The 17,868-nt window shown below is 52.8% G+C and overlaps 2 protein-coding genes and 1 long non-coding RNA gene across 4 annotated transcripts in view; 1 reads left to right on the plus strand and 2 right to left on the minus strand.

The window, feature by feature from the left end:
- ARHGDIA (Rho GDP dissociation inhibitor alpha) overlaps positions 1-165 on the minus strand; it is a 4,183-nt gene extending 4,018 nt beyond the window's left edge. The window contains exon 1 of the mRNA XM_034640364.1: positions 17-165. The gene's annotated coding sequence lies outside the window, so the exon portion shown is untranslated. The remainder of the gene's footprint in view (positions 1-16) is intronic.
- A 16-nt stretch (positions 166-181) lies between these two features.
- LOC117795484 lies at positions 182-11,575 on the plus strand. Of its 2 annotated transcripts, XR_004619529.1 has the most exons (4): positions 182-912; positions 2,126-2,429; positions 3,685-3,843; positions 10,968-11,575. It is a non-coding gene; the product is annotated as an uncharacterized LOC117795484 (long non-coding RNA). The 2 variants fall into 2 exon arrangements; XR_004619528.1 differs by lacking the exon at positions 182-912 and having other exon boundaries at positions 1,275-2,429.
- Positions 11,576-14,434: 2,859 nt separating this feature from the next.
- ALYREF (Aly/REF export factor) overlaps positions 14,435-17,868 on the minus strand; it is a 4,206-nt gene continuing 772 nt past the window's right edge. Inside the window, exons 2-6 of the mRNA XM_034641551.1 lie at positions 17,449-17,648; positions 15,778-15,925; positions 15,107-15,170; positions 14,839-15,013; positions 14,435-14,751 (exon numbers count right to left, since the gene is read on the minus strand). Coding sequence (XP_034497442.1) covers positions 14,737-14,751; positions 14,839-15,013; positions 15,107-15,170; positions 15,778-15,925; positions 17,449-17,648 — 602 coding nt within the window. The 3' untranslated portion in view covers positions 14,435-14,736. The remainder of the gene's footprint in view (positions 14,752-14,838; positions 15,014-15,106; positions 15,171-15,777; positions 15,926-17,448; positions 17,649-17,868) is intronic.

Below are 17,868 nucleotides of genomic sequence, written 5' to 3' on the forward strand. Positions count from 1 at the left end.
CGCCGCCGCCGCTCACCGGAGGCTCGACCGCGCCGCTCTCGCGCTCCCTCCCGCACGGAATGACGAACGTCGCCGCCCCGCCCGCGCGCGCCCGGCCTGCCACTTCCGGGGTCACGCGACTTCCGCTCGCGCCGGGCGGGAGGCGGAGGGCGCATGCGCGCCTCGGGCTGCCGGGAGCGCGCCGCCACCATCTTGTGGAGCCGGCCTCGTGGGCGCGTCCCGTGAGGTCGGGGCCGGGTTGGGGTTTTGCGCGCTTTGCCGCCGGTGTTTTCTGGTCCCGGGCGTTCTCGGGGTTCGGTTGCCAGCCGAGGGCACAAGGCAGTGTCACGGCCTCGAGTGCGCATCCCGTACGTCGTGACCTGTCCCCGAGGTGCCCTAACGCGCGTCGAGTAGCGGCCACTGTCGTCCGACTGCCCACGGTCCGCCCTGGGGTCCCAGCGCGGCTAGAGGGGAGCCTGTCCCCGAGGCGCTCCTCGCCGCGTGACTTCGGAGGCTCCCGAGCAGTCCCCGGCCGTAGGCAGGTGTCCGACGTGTGCCGCGCGCAGACCGCGGGACACTGTACACCCCCCGGCACGTTCTCGCGAGTCCCCCGCAGGGCCCCCAGCAGGCCCCCGGCGCCTGGCCACCTGCACCGCTGCCCGGGGCCTCCGCCCGACCCGCAGGGCCTGGCGGGGGTCGCGTCCGGCACAGGCCCGCCCACGACGCATTGTGTGGAAGGGGATGTTTTCGGCCACGAACCGAATGCGAGATAGGATTTTTAAATACTTGAGCCTTTGCGGATTTTGCCTAACTTCGGAGTCGCGCTGTCGGCTTTCTGTGCAGAGCCTTAGAAGGAGCACGGTTCCGTGGGTTGCTTGTGAGGCTTCCTGTCATTGCACACCGGAACCCACAGCCAGCGCTGCCGAATTGCAGGTAGAGGGAAAGTCTTTTTTTTTTTTTTTTAGAGATTTTATTTATTTTTTGAAGATGTTATTTATTTATTTGAAAGAGAGAGAACGAGAGAGAGCACGAGCAGGGGGGAGCGCAGAGGGAGAGGCACCGGAACGTGGGGCTCCATCCCAGGACCCTGGAATCAGGACCTGAGCTGAAGTCAGACGCTTAACCGACTGAGCCTCTAGCTCCTGCAACAAGTGCTTTTAGAGAACAAAACAGGGCGCCTGGGTGGCTCAGATGGTTGGGTCCTGGGATGGAACCCCACGTTCCGGTGCCTCTCCCTCTGCCCTCCCCCCTGCTCGTGCTCTCTCGCTCTGTCAAATAAATAAAATATCTAAAAAAATAAAAAGCAAAAAACCCTGTTGTAGAAAAGTTCAAACATACATTTTATTCGGACCCTGCTACTGTGTACAAACGTACCCTGCGTTTCCAGCTTCAAACGAGAGTTCTGTAGCGTTCCTGAGAGTCAGGGAGCTGCCTGGCCATGGTCCTGCCTCCTGGTCTGAGGCTGCAGCGAGCGGTGGCCCCTTAGATCTGCAGGAATTGCAAACTCTTGCAAATGCCGTGAGCTGGAGGCTCAGTTCTTTGTGGGCTGGAGGATTTAGTACCCTGCACCCCCAACCCCTGGTCTCTCCAGAGGGCTGCTCACAGCAGGGTAGCTGGCTTCTCCCAGGTGAGGCCTCAGAGACAGATGGACAGAGATCTAGAACCCGCGAAACAGCAAGCCCTCCAGACAAAGCTGCACTGTCTCTCACAGCCTACATCTCAGAAGCAAAGTCACTTCTGCACTCTTCTGGTCACACAGACCTGCCCTAGGACAGTGTAGGAGGGGACCACGGAGATGAGAGTGCCAGCAGGTGGGGCCGTTGGGCCTGTCTTGGAGGTGGCCCACCATGTGCACCCAAGTAGAAAGGTTTTGTGGACCCGGTGCACCTGCCACCTAGCCTCAGCAGTTACCAGCCGAGGGCCTCCCCATACACGCAGCGGGTTTGAAGCAAACCTCAGAGGTGATTTCCACCATAAATATTTCAGCACGTGTTTATTTCAAAGGAAGGGGATCCCTGCTGGGGAGAAACAAGCCACAGAAACATTATCTACCCGGTCCGGGGACCTACTGCTATGTAAGGAACCGCTCCAAAATGGAGTGGCTTGGAGCAGTGATTCACAGCTCTCTCTGCTGTTCTGCCGGCAGAGTGAGCTCCCCTGGGGCTCTCCCCAAGCTGCAGTGAGGTCGGGTCCATGCGGGGGTCCCATCAGATGGTGCTCAGCTAACGCTGCCGGCCCGAGGCCCTTCCACACGACTTCTGCGGGATCTCGGCAGCTGGATTCCAAGAGCAAATGTTCTGAGACACCTGTTGGCAAGTCTCTGTGTGAACCACCGGGAAGTGCCGGAAACCAAACAACTGCAGCTTTTCACTGGTCAAGCCCAAGACAAGCTGGCCCAGGTTTAAGCAGGGAGTTAGATTTCACCTCTCTCAACGCGGAGAAAAGCAAAGGTGTGTCCCTCTAATCTAATCAAATGACTCACATTCCTCTCCCGTAAACACACTGCCTCCGAGGACCCCCAAAAGTCTCATCCCATTTTGGCTTCAGCTCAGGGCGCAGGTGAGAATGAGGCTGGGGTGTGGCTTCTCTTAATCTGAAAACCGGGGCTCCAGACCCAGAAGCCCTGGCCCACAGCACCAGATAAACCATCTCCCTCCCTGACCTGCTCTGTGAGCGTGGTACAGAACGGTGCCTGCTTTGCACTCAGTTTCGGGTAATTTCTTGTGGAGCAGTTCTCACTTGGAATACCAGCCAGGAAAGGTAACAACAGTCCTAAACATCGTTAGAGAGCCGAACAGTATTTTCCTTGACTGCATTGCGAGTGCTTACACTTTTTGGTGGAACCGGAATCGAGTTAAATTTCATGCACTGCAGTTAGTTGTATGCTAGGGTCCTAATCGATAGGGTGGCCCTCTCTCTCCTCCATGTAGTGTTCCGTAGAGCCCCCCGTGGCTGAGACCCCGGGGCAGCACCCCAGCCGGGCGCTGAGCCGTTCCTGTCCCCCATCCTTTCTGTGGGGTGGAGAGCAGCCCCGTGGGAACCAGCCCGTGTTCAACGTGACGCGGTGCTTCCTTACCGGTTTTGCACCATCACCAGGGGAGCCATGACACTGTTTTGAATACTTTTATCAAATTAACAAAGAACCTAAGAGACGTGAGCACGCAGGGTAACAGCGTGGCCTTACCTGACACAGGGGTGGCTGGTGGGGCTGGGAGCACGCCGTGAACATAGGCGTCACACCTGCCCAGTGTTCGGACGGCGTGTCCCACCAGCAAGGGCCCGTTTAAAAACGGACCCTGAGGAAATCACCATGGGTCTGAGCAGGGGTTTGGTGACAAGGTTTACTGCAGCATTTTTATGGCATCAAACATTTTCATCACACGCATCTGAAAAGCGTGGAACGGCTGCGGGACAGACCACCGCGTGGCCCTGTGCTTTCCTGTGTCACAGGAATATCTACGAGGTAATTAATAAACGTTAATACACAGTAATTTAAAAACTCTGCGATTTAAAACTTTCACAGGTTTCTCATAAAAATAGTGAGTGACATAAACAATTTTTTACTGCTTTATCAAAGTATAATTTACAAAATCCACCCATCTGAGGTTTATAGTTCAGTTATTTTCTAGTAAATGCATAGAGTTGCATAAACATCCCTCCAGACTTTACGTTGAGCTATTTGTCCCTGTGGCCTGTTCCCAGCAGCCGTCTCTCGCAGAGCCTGGCAACCACTGTCCTGCTTTCTGTACCCACGAATCTGCCTTTCCTGAGCGTTGCATCTCTGTCCCACGGAGTCCTGTAGCTCCAGTGACCCTGTTCCAGTCCGTCCATGGCAGAGAAGGCGTCGTTTGTGCTGTTTATTGGGTACGTTTAGCACATTCTGTTTGTACTCATTCATTAATTGAGGGACTGTTAGTTTCCCTTTTGTCGGTTGTGAACAGTTGCATTTGTCCTTGTGTGAACATATGTTCATTTCTCTCGGGTAGACTCCCCAAAGTGGAATTCCCCATGTTTTCCAAGGTGGACGTTCCATTTTACAACCCTGCCAGCAATACAAGAAGGTTCCAGTCAGGCACATCCTTGATGCTTCTTGGCATTGTCTGTCTTTTTAATTAAAGCCCAGTGTGGCGTGTGTCTCACTGTGGGTTTGGTTTGCATTTCCTTGGTGAAGAGTCTGCCTTGGAACATCTGCTCAAGTCTCTCGTCCAGTTTTCAACTGGGTTGTCTTTATTCAGTTGTAATAGTTTATATGTCCTGGATATCTTTTACCAGGTGTATGATTTGGAAATATATATATTTTTAAGATTTTATTCTTTTTTTTATAAAGATTTTTTATTTATTTGACAAAGATAGAGACAGCCAACGAGAGAGGGAACACAAGCAGGGGGAGTGGGGGAGGAAGAAGCAGGCTCATAGCGGAGGAGCCTGATGTGGGGCTCGATCCCAGAACGCCAGGATCACGCCCTGAGTCGAAGGCAGAGGCTCAACCGCTGTGCCGCCCAGGCGCCCCTTAAGATTTTATTCTTAAATCCTCTCTAGACCCAACATGGGGCTTGAACTCATAACCCTGAAATCAAGAGTTACACGCTCCACCTACCGAGCCAGCCAGGCAGCCCTGATTTGAAATAGTTTCTATGGCTTGACTTTCCTTTTCTTTTTTAAAAATTCTATTTATTATTTATTTGAGAGACAGAGAGAGCACACAAGTGGGGGAGAGTTGGGAGGGTTAGAGGGAGAAGAACAAGCGGACTCCCCACTTGGCAGAGAGCCCAGGACCCTGGGATCATGACCCAAGCTGAAGGCAGATGCTTAATCGTCTGAGCCACCCGGGCACCCCAACATCAATTTTTAAAAAAGATTTTATTTATTTATTTGGCAGAGCACGGGAGAGCACAAGGAGGGGGAGCGGCAGAGGGAGAGGGAGAAGCAGGCCCTCTGCTGAGTGTGGAGCCCGACGTGGGGCTCAATCCCAGGACCCCGAGATCATGAACTGAGCTGAGGAAGTCAGATATTTAATCGACTGAGACACTTAAGCGCCCCAAAGATTTTATTTTTAAATAATCTCTGTACCCAAGATGGGGCTCGAACTCACAACCCTGAGATCAAGAGTCACACGCGCCACTGACCGAGCCGTTCAGGCGCCCGTAAGAGGGCGTATTTTCTCGTTTCTTCTGTGAACTGCCTATTCATGTCCTTGCATGTTTCCCAGTGTTTGATTTGTCTTAAATTTTTGGTATATTTTGATTTATATGAGTTTCTAAAAGCCCTCCCTGCCCTAAGTTTTTAATTTTTTTGAGCTTTTGCTTTTTTCCATTTCACCTGCAAAAATAGGGATTCTTTTTTCAATATAACAATACCATTAACATACCTACCAAGTTAACAATGCTTTCTTAGTATTATCAAATACTGAATGTTCAATTTTTCCACCTCAAAACTCTTGTTCGAGGGGCACCTGGGTGGCTCAGTCGGTGAAGCGTCTGCCTTCAGCTCAGGTCATGATCCCCGGGGTCCTGGGATCGAGTCCTGCCTTGGGCTCCCTGCTCAGTGGAGAGGCTGCTGCTCCCCCTGCTTGTGCTCTCTGTCTCTCTCTCTCTGTGTGAAATAAATAAATAAAATCTTAAACCAAAACCAAAAACTCTTGTTCAAGCCGGTCTATCTACGTCAGGATCCAGATGGAGTCAACACTATGCTTTTGGACAATGTGCTGCTAAGAGGTTTCTTCTCGTGCCAACTGTCTGAAACCAAGTCGTGCCCCACAATTCAGGTGAATTCTGTTGCTATCTGGAGTTAGCCCAGACCTGCAGGTTGAGGGCTCAATCCCATGAGACTGTCCCTACTTCAGATGCCAGACACAAGTCGGGTACTCAGGCTACGCACGCTTTTGCTGGCAGACTGCAAATACAAGGGTTTCCATGACCATTCCTCAGGTTTGATAACTTGCTAAAACAAGTCGGCGAGGGGGCGCCTGGGTGGCTCAGTGGGTTGGGCGTCTGCCTTTGGCTTAGGTCATGATCCCAGAGTCCTGGGATCAAGCCCTGCATCGGGCTCCCTGCTCCGCTGGGAGTCTGCTTGTCCCTCTCTCTCTCTGCCCTGCTCATACTCTCTCTTTCTCTGTCTCTCAAATAAATAAAATCTGAAACAAAATACAATAGAACAAGTAGCAGAACTCATGGAAAATGTGTTGCTTACAATTTCTGGGTTATTATGAAGGATGCAATTCAGGAACAGCTAAATGCAAGAGAGGTCTTGGACAAGGTATGGGGTAGGGGTGTAATTTTCATGCCCTTCTCCAGGTGCACCACCCTCCCAGCACCTCCAAGGGTTCACCAACCCAGAAGCCAAACCCCATCATTTAGGGGTTTTTATGGAGGTGTCATTAAACAGGCACGATTGAATAAATCATCAGCCATTGATGATTAACTCGGTATCCAGCCCTTCTCCCCTCCCCAGAGGTTGGGGAGGGGTGGGGCTGAAGGTCCCAACCCTCTACTTACAGCTTGGTCTTTCCAGTGAGCAGCCCCCACCCTGGAAGCATCCAGGGGCCCCGATTGTTCCAGAAACTCCAGGGGATTTAGGAGCTCTGTGCCAGGACCTGCGGACAAAGATCAAATGTGTATTTCTCATACCACGCTCGCTTCCATCCCGTCCTCTGTGCTCCTGGCACTCAGGCGCGGCGGAGCCCGGGACACTAGTGGAGAATTTCCCTTGGGCACTTCTGCCTCGGCTTCATCGGCCCCCCACGTGCGGCATGGCGTGCTCCTCTCCCCCTCTTGCATCTCAGGCTGGATGAGCCCCAGGTCAGCTTTCAGGGGCTGTGGGCTTCCCGCCGCTTCACCTCAGGGCACACTCTGCTCGTCCCACCTGGAGTGACGTGCAGCCGGACCTCAGGCGGCCCACCTGTCATCCAATGGCTTCAGCAGCCTCTAAGGGTTGTTCTCAACGTGGATTGTTTTACTAGGAATCATAAAATGGTCATTTCCTAATATTTCTGCATTTCTTAGCTGGAATTCTTTTTTTTTTTTTTAAGATTTTATTTATTTATTCAACAGAGATAGAGACAGCCAGCGAGAGAGGGAACACAAGCAAGGGGGAGTGGGAGAGGAAGAAGCAGGCTCATAGCGGAGGAGCGATGTGGGGCTCGATCCCAGAACGCCGGGATCACGCCCTGAGCCGAAGGCAGACGCTTAACCGCTGTGCCACCCAGGAGCCCCTTAGCTGGAATTCTTAAAAAAAAAAAACAAAACCCTGGAGTCATCGGCTATCTAATCCCTTCAAAATACAGTTTGTATAGAAAAAAAAGGTTACATGTTTGATTTTTTCCGTTTATCTGCTGATTTGCAGAATAAATTAGAGCCCAAGTAACCTCCAATGATGAACATTAGTTTTTTTTTCTCGTAAGTATCAAGGGGCCCCTGGGGGGCTCAGTCAGGTGAGCATCCAGCTCTTGGTTTTTGCTCAAGTCATGATCTCAGGGTCTTGGGATCGAGCCCCATGTCTGCTTCTCCCTCTCCCTCTCCCTCTGCCCCTCCTCCAGCTCGTGCTCTCTCTCTAAAATAAATAAATGAATAAATCTTTTTTTAAAAAGGTCTCAGTATGAACACCTGGATGTTTGTATATTTGACAGGAACAACAACAGAAAGAAATGTAAAAGTCTGTAAGATCATTAATGGTGACTCGAATGGCCTGTTTGGGATGGATCTGTACACTAAACACTGGCACGCTCCCGTTAGTTCATTAACGTGCTAAAACACTTTATAATTTCTTTTTACAACTTGCACAGATTACATAAAAATTGGCTCTGGCCTAGCTTAGGCAAAATGATCAGAGACAAGTTGATAAATTTTAAACTAAGGAGCCTATTTCCTCTCTGATGGTTTTGTTTTTGCACTAAAATCTTTAACTACATATTTTTTATTGCTATTTTCCTCCAGTGGTTGGTTGATCCCAGAGTGAGTCATTGATAGTAACAGGCAGTCAGTGTAAGTCAGATAAACACATATGAACATTACACAACCATGTCTAATTCCGTAACAATGAATATGTGTAAGTTACCCCCCACCCCAAAAAGATCCCCCAGGAAACGTGAGTACAAAGTGTAACAAATGAACCTCACCATAGTACAAGTTACGCCAAAGGGGCAGAGAAGAAAAGGACTCACCTCAGCAATTTTGGAAAGCAGTACTTTCCCGGGCTGCTCTACAGCTCAACACGAAGATAAGAGAACTCCACAGCGTAGCCTAGTCAGTCACACAGTTCCTGGTTAGCAGTTCTGAAGCTAAGTTAGGTAAACACTAACTGTTTTTTTAAGATTTGTGTTTATTCATTTGAGAGAGAGAGAGAACGCAAGCAGGGGGAGCAGCAGGCAGAGGGAGAGGGAGACTCCCTGCAGAGCGGGGAGCCCGATGCTGGGCTCGATCCCATGACCCTGGGATCATGACCTGAGCCGAAGGCAGACGCCCAACCATCTGAGCCACCCAGGCGCCCCTAAGTTAGGTCAACTCTTAGAACACTGACATCATGTAAGCAGATGAGAGCAGGTTTCTCCTGTTCAGAGAAGGGAGTTAGAAGAGAAGGGAGGCATCAGTAAACTCTTAGTTTTTTTAAATGTATTTGCAGAGCTAGATAGATACAGAGGTGAATACCATGTGTGTATGCATGAATTCATAGGCACAGTCCCCAGCCCTGTCCTGAGGAGGCCCAGAAGCAGCAACAGCCTGGGAGCCCTGAGCACACGCAGCACCCAGATCTTGGCGGCTAAATCCCCATCTCCATGAAAGAAGCTGGGGAGGCAAAGGTGAGCCCGGAGCCTCTCGTGGGGCCAGAAAGTCAGAAGATGCTAAGGCAATGACATAGTATGTCAAAGGGGACGGAGGAACCATACCAGGTTCCTGATGGCTGAAACCAGAACAGTCTGAACAGCAAAACAACAGCTAACAGGTTATGATTCATACAATCAAATAAATATCCTTGAGTCTATGCTGATATAAATAACCAAATAAATGGTTAGAAAAGGTCTTGCTTAGAAAAGTATTTCAATTAAAGTTGAAGGGAGGCTCCTGGGTGGCTCGGATGGTTGGGCGTCTGCCGTCGGCTCAGGTCATGATCCCAGAGTCCTGGGATCGAGCCCCACATCGGGCTCCCTGCTCTGCAGGGAGTCTCCCTCTCCCTCTGCCTGCCACTCCCCCTGCTTTTGCGCACTCTCTCTCCAATGAATTAATAAAATCTTTTAGAAAAAAGTTGAAAGAATGAGGAGAATGTAAAGACTCACCATTAAACAGCATGGCGACAATGTTTTCCCACCGGGACGCTAAGAATACCGGGCACAACCTGGAGACACAGGTATTCACTTCATCTCACAATGTCTCCGCCAAGGTAATTGTGGGTCCCGAAGTGGAGAGCAGTGACTCTACGGTAGAGACCCAGGCAGCTCCCACCTGAACCAAGCAAGCAAGGCCGCCTCACCAGTAAGCAGACAGACAGACCACTGTCCCGTATGTCACAGGATGCGCTGAGACGGGAACAGCGCACATGTGGTATTCTTAGCAGGAATACGTGACGCTGGTCTGCTCATGGAGAAGTGAGACAAGCCCCGATGGGGTCAACCTTCACAAGTGTCAAGGTCATGAAAAGTAAGGAAAGGCTGAGGCGCTACCAGTTTAAGACAACTACGGACGTCTTGAGGTCGTTGGACCAGGCGCTCCTTTCCATGTGGACAGGAAAAGCGTGTAGGACACAGGCTGTTAGGACGACTGGCCATATCGAGTCAGGTCTGCGGGTCAGATAATGGCATCCTGTCATAGTTAGTGTCTGATTCTGTACAAGAGTATCCTGTGGCTTTTGTTTTGTTTTGTTTAAGAGAGGGAGCAGGGGAGGGGCAGAGGCAGAGAGAGAATCTCAAGCCCACTCTGTGTTGAGTGCAGAGCCTGACTCGGGGCTCCATCTCATGACCCTGATCATGACCCCAGCAGATACCAAGAGTCACACACTTAACTGAATGAGCCACCCCGGAGCCCCAAGGATATCCTTGGTTTTTATTTATTTTTATTGTATTGTATTTATTTATTTTTTATTTATTTTTATTGTTATTTTTTAAAGATTTTATTTATTTGACGGAGAGAGACACAGCCAGAGAGAGAGGAAACACAGCAGGGGGAGTGGGAGAGGAAGAAGCAGGCTCCTAACAGAGGAGCCTGATGTGGGGCTCGATCCCAGAATGCTGGGATCACGCCCTGAGCTGAAGGCAGATGCTTAACGAACTGAGCCACCCAGGCGCCCCTGCATTTATTTATTTATTTATTTATTTATTTATTTACTTATTTATTTAATTTATTTATTTAAAGTGATAGAAGTTTATTATATGAAGATACAGGAGAAGCTCTCAAGAGTGAGAGGGGTCCTGATAGGGTTGCCCTATTTTTCATTTTTTGAATATCCTTGTTTTTAAAGAAATACAGAAGGATTTGGGGTCAAGTGGCCTCATGCTGCACTCACCTTCGATCAGTTCAGATTAAAAGAGCAGAATATGCCAGCATCTGGGGAGAAGCCACGGGAGCTCCCTGGACTTTCCTCACTTCTTTCCTAGAAATCTGCATGTCAGAATTACAAAATAACACCTAAGGACCTTCCCAGTTAAACAGAGAAATAGGCCAATGTTAATAGAAATGATAAGGGTAAGACCGGATGGAAACTGGTAGCTCTACCAACTTCAGGAATATCTTAATGCGTCTGAGAGACTATTTCCATAAAGTGTACGTAACACGAGGCAATAGGAAGAGAGATGAGATGTGATTTTTTGTAACGCTGGGGTACAGACATTCATCACATCCAACAAAATCCACCTTGAGTGAGCCCATTCGCGGAGCGTGGTGCGTGCCGGGAACGGGACACTCAGCGGCGTTCCGGCCGAGAGGGCTTCCAGCTGCAGTCCAGGGAGACGAGTCTTCTCCGTGATGACTATTATTCAACCCAGACTTTTTTTTCTTTTAAAGGATAAGGATAATAAAGAAAAGAACGTGCAAACGAAACCACAGGGAGACACCTCTTCACACCTGCTGGGTGGCTGAGATTGAGCAGACAGGGCGAGCCGGGAACCTCGCGCCCCGCCCGCGGGGGTGCGGGGAAGCATGTGCTGGCGCTGCCCTCCGGCCCAGCGCCTCCCGTCCCAGAGCGCTGAGGACATATGTTCACGGAAGACCGTGTGCACGTTTCCAGCAGCCCATTGCGGGAACACCCCATAGGCAGGTCCCCGGACAGTGCGGGTAACAAAGCCGTCCATCATCAGGGGGTCTGGCAAGAAAAACACTGAAGTGTCCATTCGTGCTGGAAAACGGATGAACTTTGAACACATGACGCCAAGTTAAGGAAGCCAGACGCAGAGGTCACGTGTGGTACGATTCCATTTACACGCAGTGTCCCAGATCGGCAAATCCGCAGACAGAAAATGGGCTGGCACATGCCAGGGACCGGGGGAGGTGATGAGGGAGTAACTGCTAGTGGGTTTGTTTTTGGGGTGATGAAAATATTCTGGAATTTGAATGTGCTGTTGGATTATGACCCTGTGAATAAAGTCACTGTAAAATTAAAATTTTACATTCCAAACGGGTAAACTTTATGGTATGTCAATTATGTGTCACTGAAGCTGTGGTTTAAAAAAAGCCCTGTAGGGGCATCCAGCTGTCTCAGTGTAGAGCATATGACTCTCGATCTCAGGGTTGTGAGTTCGAGCCCCACATTGGGGGTCGAGATAACAAAAAATAATAATAATAAAAATTAGAAATAAATTAAGTAAAACCCCTGCAGGATTCGTCTAGAGAGCACTGGGGAGGCAGGGATTTCTGTGTTTTGTTCGCAGCTGTGGCCCCAGCATGGAAGGATGGTGCCGTCACATGGCAGGCACTCACATATTTGCTGGATGAGTAAATAAATTTTGTTTTCTTTAAACTCAAAAACAGAAAGATCACTTTACTAGGTTCCTGGGAGGATAAATGAGATCTGCACGGCAGGCACAGGCTCTTGATGGCTACTTGTCAAGGATTTCTGTAGCCAGGGACAAGAGGGGCTCTGAGACCATGTCCCCATGCTTGCTTCTATTGTATATATTAGGCTGTATCACAATTGTCCCTTTTGTTTCCCATGTTAGACTGTGAGCTCCCTGAAGGCAAGAACAAACCATCCTCACTCCGGGGGTTTGCGCGACACGCAGCAGATTAGAGGCCCCAAAGGACATCGGAGAAGGGCAACCATCGCTCATTGAATCCAGCCCCTCGGCCCCTCTGTTTCTTACAGTCCGCAAGCAGAGAAGCCTGCTGCTTCTTATTGCTCTGTAACCACACGCATCTTTGCTCAACTAATCAACAGTCGAGAGCACGCTCGGCAGCTGACTGGCTCCTCCCCACAGGAGCCACCTCGTGACAAGTCAGGCCCAGGGGCTCTGCTCCCTGCAGGCCTTCTGCCGCCCCTCCCCGGTGCGGGCTTCCTGTTCAACACGTGCAGAGTAACTCAGACGGGCCAAGCCGATCACGTACCCGCTTCTGAACCCACCACTGAGCTTCCAGGTGGCCCGCCGGCCGGGAAGAGGGCTGGACAGCATCCAGACGGAGACTAAGGAGGCAGCTCCGTCCATCTGGGTTGATGTGAGGGGTGCTGGCCAACTGCAGTTCTTCTGAGCAAAGAACGTGCAGGAGAAAAACATGTAAAACCGCCAAGTATTATTTCATCTTTCACTCATTTAACTTGCATTTTGGGCAACGAAGAGTGCTGGCCATTGCAGGGACACCTGGCACTGTCCTTTCAGCGGCCAGATGCCTGGTTTGCCTTGGACCCTGGATGCTCTGCCTACACGACAGCCCTTTTCCCCCTCAGGCGCACCCCAGCACAGACAGAGCAACAGAGTCCTCCAGCTCTGGAAGTAGGAGGCGGCTTCCTGTTTCACAAATAAGGAGTTCTGGTTCAAAGCGATCGGGGCCGCTCCCGGCTCACGAGGAGTCTGCATGGCGTGTGGCTCCACGTCGCCCGCCGGACTCTGGAAATCTCCGGGTCTTCTTACTAAGTCATCCCCCACCGCCACCCCGTGGTCTCCCCAGCTCCTGCGGTATCACCCCCTCGTTTCTCCTGTCACCTCCCACCCTCCCTGGGCCACAGCACCTGCCGCTTTGCTAGTATCCACATGTGGACGGTTGCTGACCTGGTGAGGTCCAGCTCCGAGCACTCGTGGGAGTCCGACTCCAGAAGCCTGTCCGCATCGGGTGTCTCCGCCGGCTTCCTAGATTCCGCGGCCCCTTCCCCTGCTTTCCTCTCGGGCTTTTCTCTCCATGCACGGCACCCTCAGCCATGGCTCCGACGCCTCTGAGCCGCCACCCCATGCCCCCGCCGTGCGTGACTCTCAGCCAGACACCACCTCCCAGGGACACGGCCCCACTGCACCTGGATCTGACCTCAACCCCATCCTGCTCTCGCGGCCACAGCAGCCAAGGCCGGGCATGTGCCGATCCCTTCCCTTGACACTGGGCTCCTCCAGGGCTGGGCCGGTCATGCCAGTCACCTTACCATGCAGTGCCTGGCGCGAAGCACGCTGTTCAAGCGGTGGCCGCGGACTCCGTAACAGCAGCGCTGGAACGGCCGTTAGAGGCGCCGTGGCCACCGTGAGGTCAACCTGGGAGCTGCCTGAGCTACAGGGCGCGCTCCTGAACGGCCTTCTGCTGCCACGACGTCCCCTCCCCACCATCCCCGCCGCGAGCCTCTGTGCTCCACGGCCCCCCAGCCTTCCTGGGGCTCTGCTCCGCAGCTGCTAGCTCCTTCCAAGCCCCTGCTGCAGCCTAGACCATGCCTGTGGGCCGCAGAACCAGGGCCCTTGGGTCTCGCCGGCTTTGACGCACAACTGGGTAGCCCATGGGCACCATCTCCGGAAGGGGAGAGAAACCCTGAGGACTTCAGTGTGGTCTCCCTGCCCGGCCTCCCACGGGCACCTGTGCCTCTTCTAAGCAGCCACGGCAAGGCACCGGAGCAGAGAGGCAAGTGACCAAGTGACATCACTGGCCTGCTCTCTTCTGTCCCAGAGGGGGTCCAGATGGGGCAGCTGCCTGCGGGGCCCTCCAGGTCCGTGCTCGTCAAACTCGATTCTGCCACAGATCACCCTAGCACTTCCCCTGGGACACAATTAAGGGCAGACTTTCTGGCCTGCTCCTGCTTCGATGTGAAAAACAGGAAAGGATTATGTTGCAAAGTCAGAACTGCTGGTCCGTGTTTCTGGGAAGCAGAGCACCAGAAGGAAAGGGGGAGCCCGACCTGATCATCTGAAATCTGGCAACAACATGGGGTGCCCCAACCCCATGTGAGGACTGGTGGAACAGAAGCCATCACCCTCCGGGAGCACCGACCCTAGCTGCCCGACGGGACTGCTCCCCATGTTCTCCGTCAGGCCGAAACAAGGACTGCGACAGGGGACAAGTCACATGGCTCCAGTTCCACACACGTTTCTGTTTTATTATGGCAAAGGTGAAAACACCACCTTCCCCACAATGGCAACCGGTAACATTTATCCCAAAAATAACTCAGTACAAAACAGGGCTGCTTCAGAATTTAAAAAAAAAAAAGGGAAAGAAAAAAAAAAACCTTTACATGAGTTTTTAAATCCTATTTTAAAACATAAAAGAAACAAATCCATCATTGGCTGCACAGCCCCAGTCCACCGCCCCCTCCCACCAGGGAGCATGGAGGAGACATCTGGGTCCTGCTCCGCTCGAGGATCCGCCGCGCTCTTTAACTGGTGTCCATCTGAAACACAAGCAGTTCGCCCTCAACAGGAGGCCCCACGCGTCCAGCCGGCCCCCCAGCCGCTGTCGCCCCTCCCCTGGGACTTACTCTCGCGTTGTAAGCGTCCAGCTGGGCATCCAGCTCCTCTGCAGACAGCTGCTGCTTTGAACTCCTGCCAGTGCCTCGGCCGCGGCCCCGGCTCCCTCCGCGAGCGCCTCTCCGGGTGCCGCCGCCGCCAAAACCTCCAGAGCCACGGCTTCTAGCCATCCCGCCTCTGTTTACACTGGCAAGGAAGAGGGGACTCACTCCCGGACCGCGGAAAGGCCTGCAGGCTGAGCGCCCCCAGGCCCCCACGCGCCCGTGGCCCCGAGCTCACCTCTGCGCGGGTCTCCGCTGCGTGTCAATCTGTGACGTGACGAGCTGGATGTTCATGGGGCGGCCTGCGGCAGAGAATACAAGAGGCGCCCCCGTTAGAGGGCTCGGAGACGCGCCGCGGGGGCGCCGCAGCCCGGTCTCCATGCAAGCACCGGAAAGGGGCTCCGCGTCTCCGACGCTCCCAGCAAGGGGAGTGGCTGAGCGATCCTGGTGGGAGAACGAGATGGTGCCAGTGACAACCCCACCGAAAACCTCCTCGCTCCTTCTCAGTCCAGGTTAGGTGGGTGCTGGCCGGGTGTCCAGGGTGCTCATGGGTGGAAAGGTGTGGGTGGCCTCACGGAAGAAGAACCGGTACCTTTGTCTTTACGACTACAGCCCCGCACTCAGAGGTGTGCTATGGCGGTTCTGAGAAGGCTTCACAGAAGTGAGTCTTCCGGAAGGAGCTGAAGGAGGGGAGGGATGTAGCTTGCTGGATGGGGGTTCACAAGAGGTTGGTCCGGATGTGTGGGGCAGCGTGAGAAGTGGCAGAATGGAAGAGAGAGACAAAGGGGCGAATGCAAAGTGTCCTCAGCCACTGGGGTAAGCCATACTCCTGCACGGACAGCGGCCAGCCCCAGACTCCACAAACGAGACGCAGCCCCTCTATCATCCTGGCTCCAACCTCAGACGCACCATCCAGAGGGACCCCGTTGTACTGTTTCATAGCTTTCAGGGCGTCTGCCTTCCGTTCAAAGTGCACGTCAGCTGTCCCTAAACTGCGCCCGGAGCGGTCGTAGTGCACAGCCGCCTTCTTCAGAGTTCCGAATTCAGCAAAGAGCTCCTGGAGGCCGGAAAGAACAGCTGTTAGCCAAGTGGCTTCCCTTCTGGTGGCCCAGGGCAGTCCCTGGGAGTGTGAGCTGCTTTGGGGTCACTTCCCTGGGAGGCAGACATGTATGGGGACAGGGCAGTGGTAGTGGAAACCGGGGGAAGGGAGGGGCAGATAGGACAGCAACTTCCCGGAGCAGCTGGGCCTGAGGGCTCCTGCCAGTGTGGGGACCTTACATCTGTACCAGTATGCAGGTAAAGGACCACAGAACCCACCAGTGAAGGGAACAAGATTAAGTCGCTATCTTCTTCAACAGGAAAACTGACAACACACCCAAGGACTGTACCAAGAAACAGCAAAGGCCAAGATCACAGAGCAAGGGATGCTATCCGACATATGGACCAGCTCACAGGGCCCGTTGATTCGGGAGCCCTGACCCAGCCCCTCCCCCAGGGCAGATTCTGGCTCACCTTTCCCTCTCCTCCTACTCAAGCCTGCCGCAAAGGCTGAAGTCAAGCGCTGCCATGGAAACTGCCCTGACCTCAGGCAGGCTGGGAGTTGGAGAGGGAACCCAGAGTGTGGGGCTACTCCGGCCGCAGGCACACAGCGGGAAGTGGAGTTCACCAAAAGCGGTTTCCAGTGGATGCCAGAAACCACCTTAAAAAAAGTGTTGAGACACCGTGAGTGCTCACCAGCCTTGCTCTGTCCTCCCACGGTAGTCAAACAAACAGCTGGGCTCCGGGAAATTGAACCCAGGAAGGCCCAGCACCCTGACCCAGCCATCTCTGGGACCGATCCCCAAGATGTCTTTACTTAATCAGAAAACAAGTATATGCCTTTGGAATTCAAACAAAAAACCAAAACAACAAAAACAAAAACGGCCCCCCCCCCAAAAAAACACAGAAAACAAAACAAAACAAAAAGCCAAACCAAAGCAACAACAAAAAAAGAAAACAAGGAAGAAAAGAAGCTTCAACCAAAGTTGAGTTTGGGAATCATGCCACTAAACATACCAGGGGAAATACAAGGCACAAGTTCGTTAAGACACGGAGCTTGGTGCTCAAGGCAAATGGAGCAGGGAAGATGCCCAGCACCACCCTGCTTCCGTGCTTTGCCTTTAGGTTTCCACAGAAAAAGATCTTTCTCCTCCCAACAAATCATTAAAAAAAATACAAAATAAAACGAACATGCTAGAGGAGTCAATAACACAGGGAACACTCACTTTAGGCCCGTCTTTCCCACTAGGAACTGAAAGCTCTGGCAAAGGATTTTCATTTACAGAACACATCTTAGGGAGAGGAGCAGCTCCTCACTCTATGCTGGGGGCCTGTCTTCCAGAACACCGATCTACTTGTCAGCCTTTCAACTGTAGTATGACCTCTGCTTAGCATTCCTGCACCCCTTAGAGGGGACAGTGGCTGGCCTTTGGGTGCCCGGGAGGGCTCACTGTCCTAAGGTGGGAGGGGATTCAAGACCGCATCCCAAACAGGACCAATTGGTGAGGGTAAACTGCTCACCGAGAAACTCCCGGCCCTTACCTGAATATCAGCGTCGGACACTCCAAAATCCAGATTTGACACCAGCAGTTTCCCACCAGTCTCGACGCCTGCGCCACCCCCAAATCCACTGTCGAAAAGGTCATGTTGCCACTTGTCAGGAAGTTGTTTCGGCTGGGGGAGAAAGAAAACACAAGAACAGACGCAGACCCATGAGTGTCTCTTCAGGACTCTCCCTCGCCCTCACAGACAGGACAACACACTCTCCCCGCCGGGCCGGGAGAGAGACGCACAGAGACCGGTAGCTCTCCCCTTCCCGCCCACGCCGCGTCAGGCCGCTGCCGACCCAGCGGGACCCCAGGGTCCCGCAGCTCCTCCGTTCCCTCCAACCAACTTCCCGCTGCCCGGGCAGCCGCGCCCAACGTCCCCTCGGCCGCCGCCGCCACGAGGCCCGGCGACCAG

The sequence above is a fragment of the Ailuropoda melanoleuca genome, chromosome 13, assembly GCF_002007445.2.
Source record: "Ailuropoda melanoleuca isolate Jingjing chromosome 13, ASM200744v2, whole genome shotgun sequence".
In the NCBI taxonomy this organism is placed as follows: domain Eukaryota; kingdom Metazoa; phylum Chordata; class Mammalia; order Carnivora; family Ursidae; genus Ailuropoda; species Ailuropoda melanoleuca.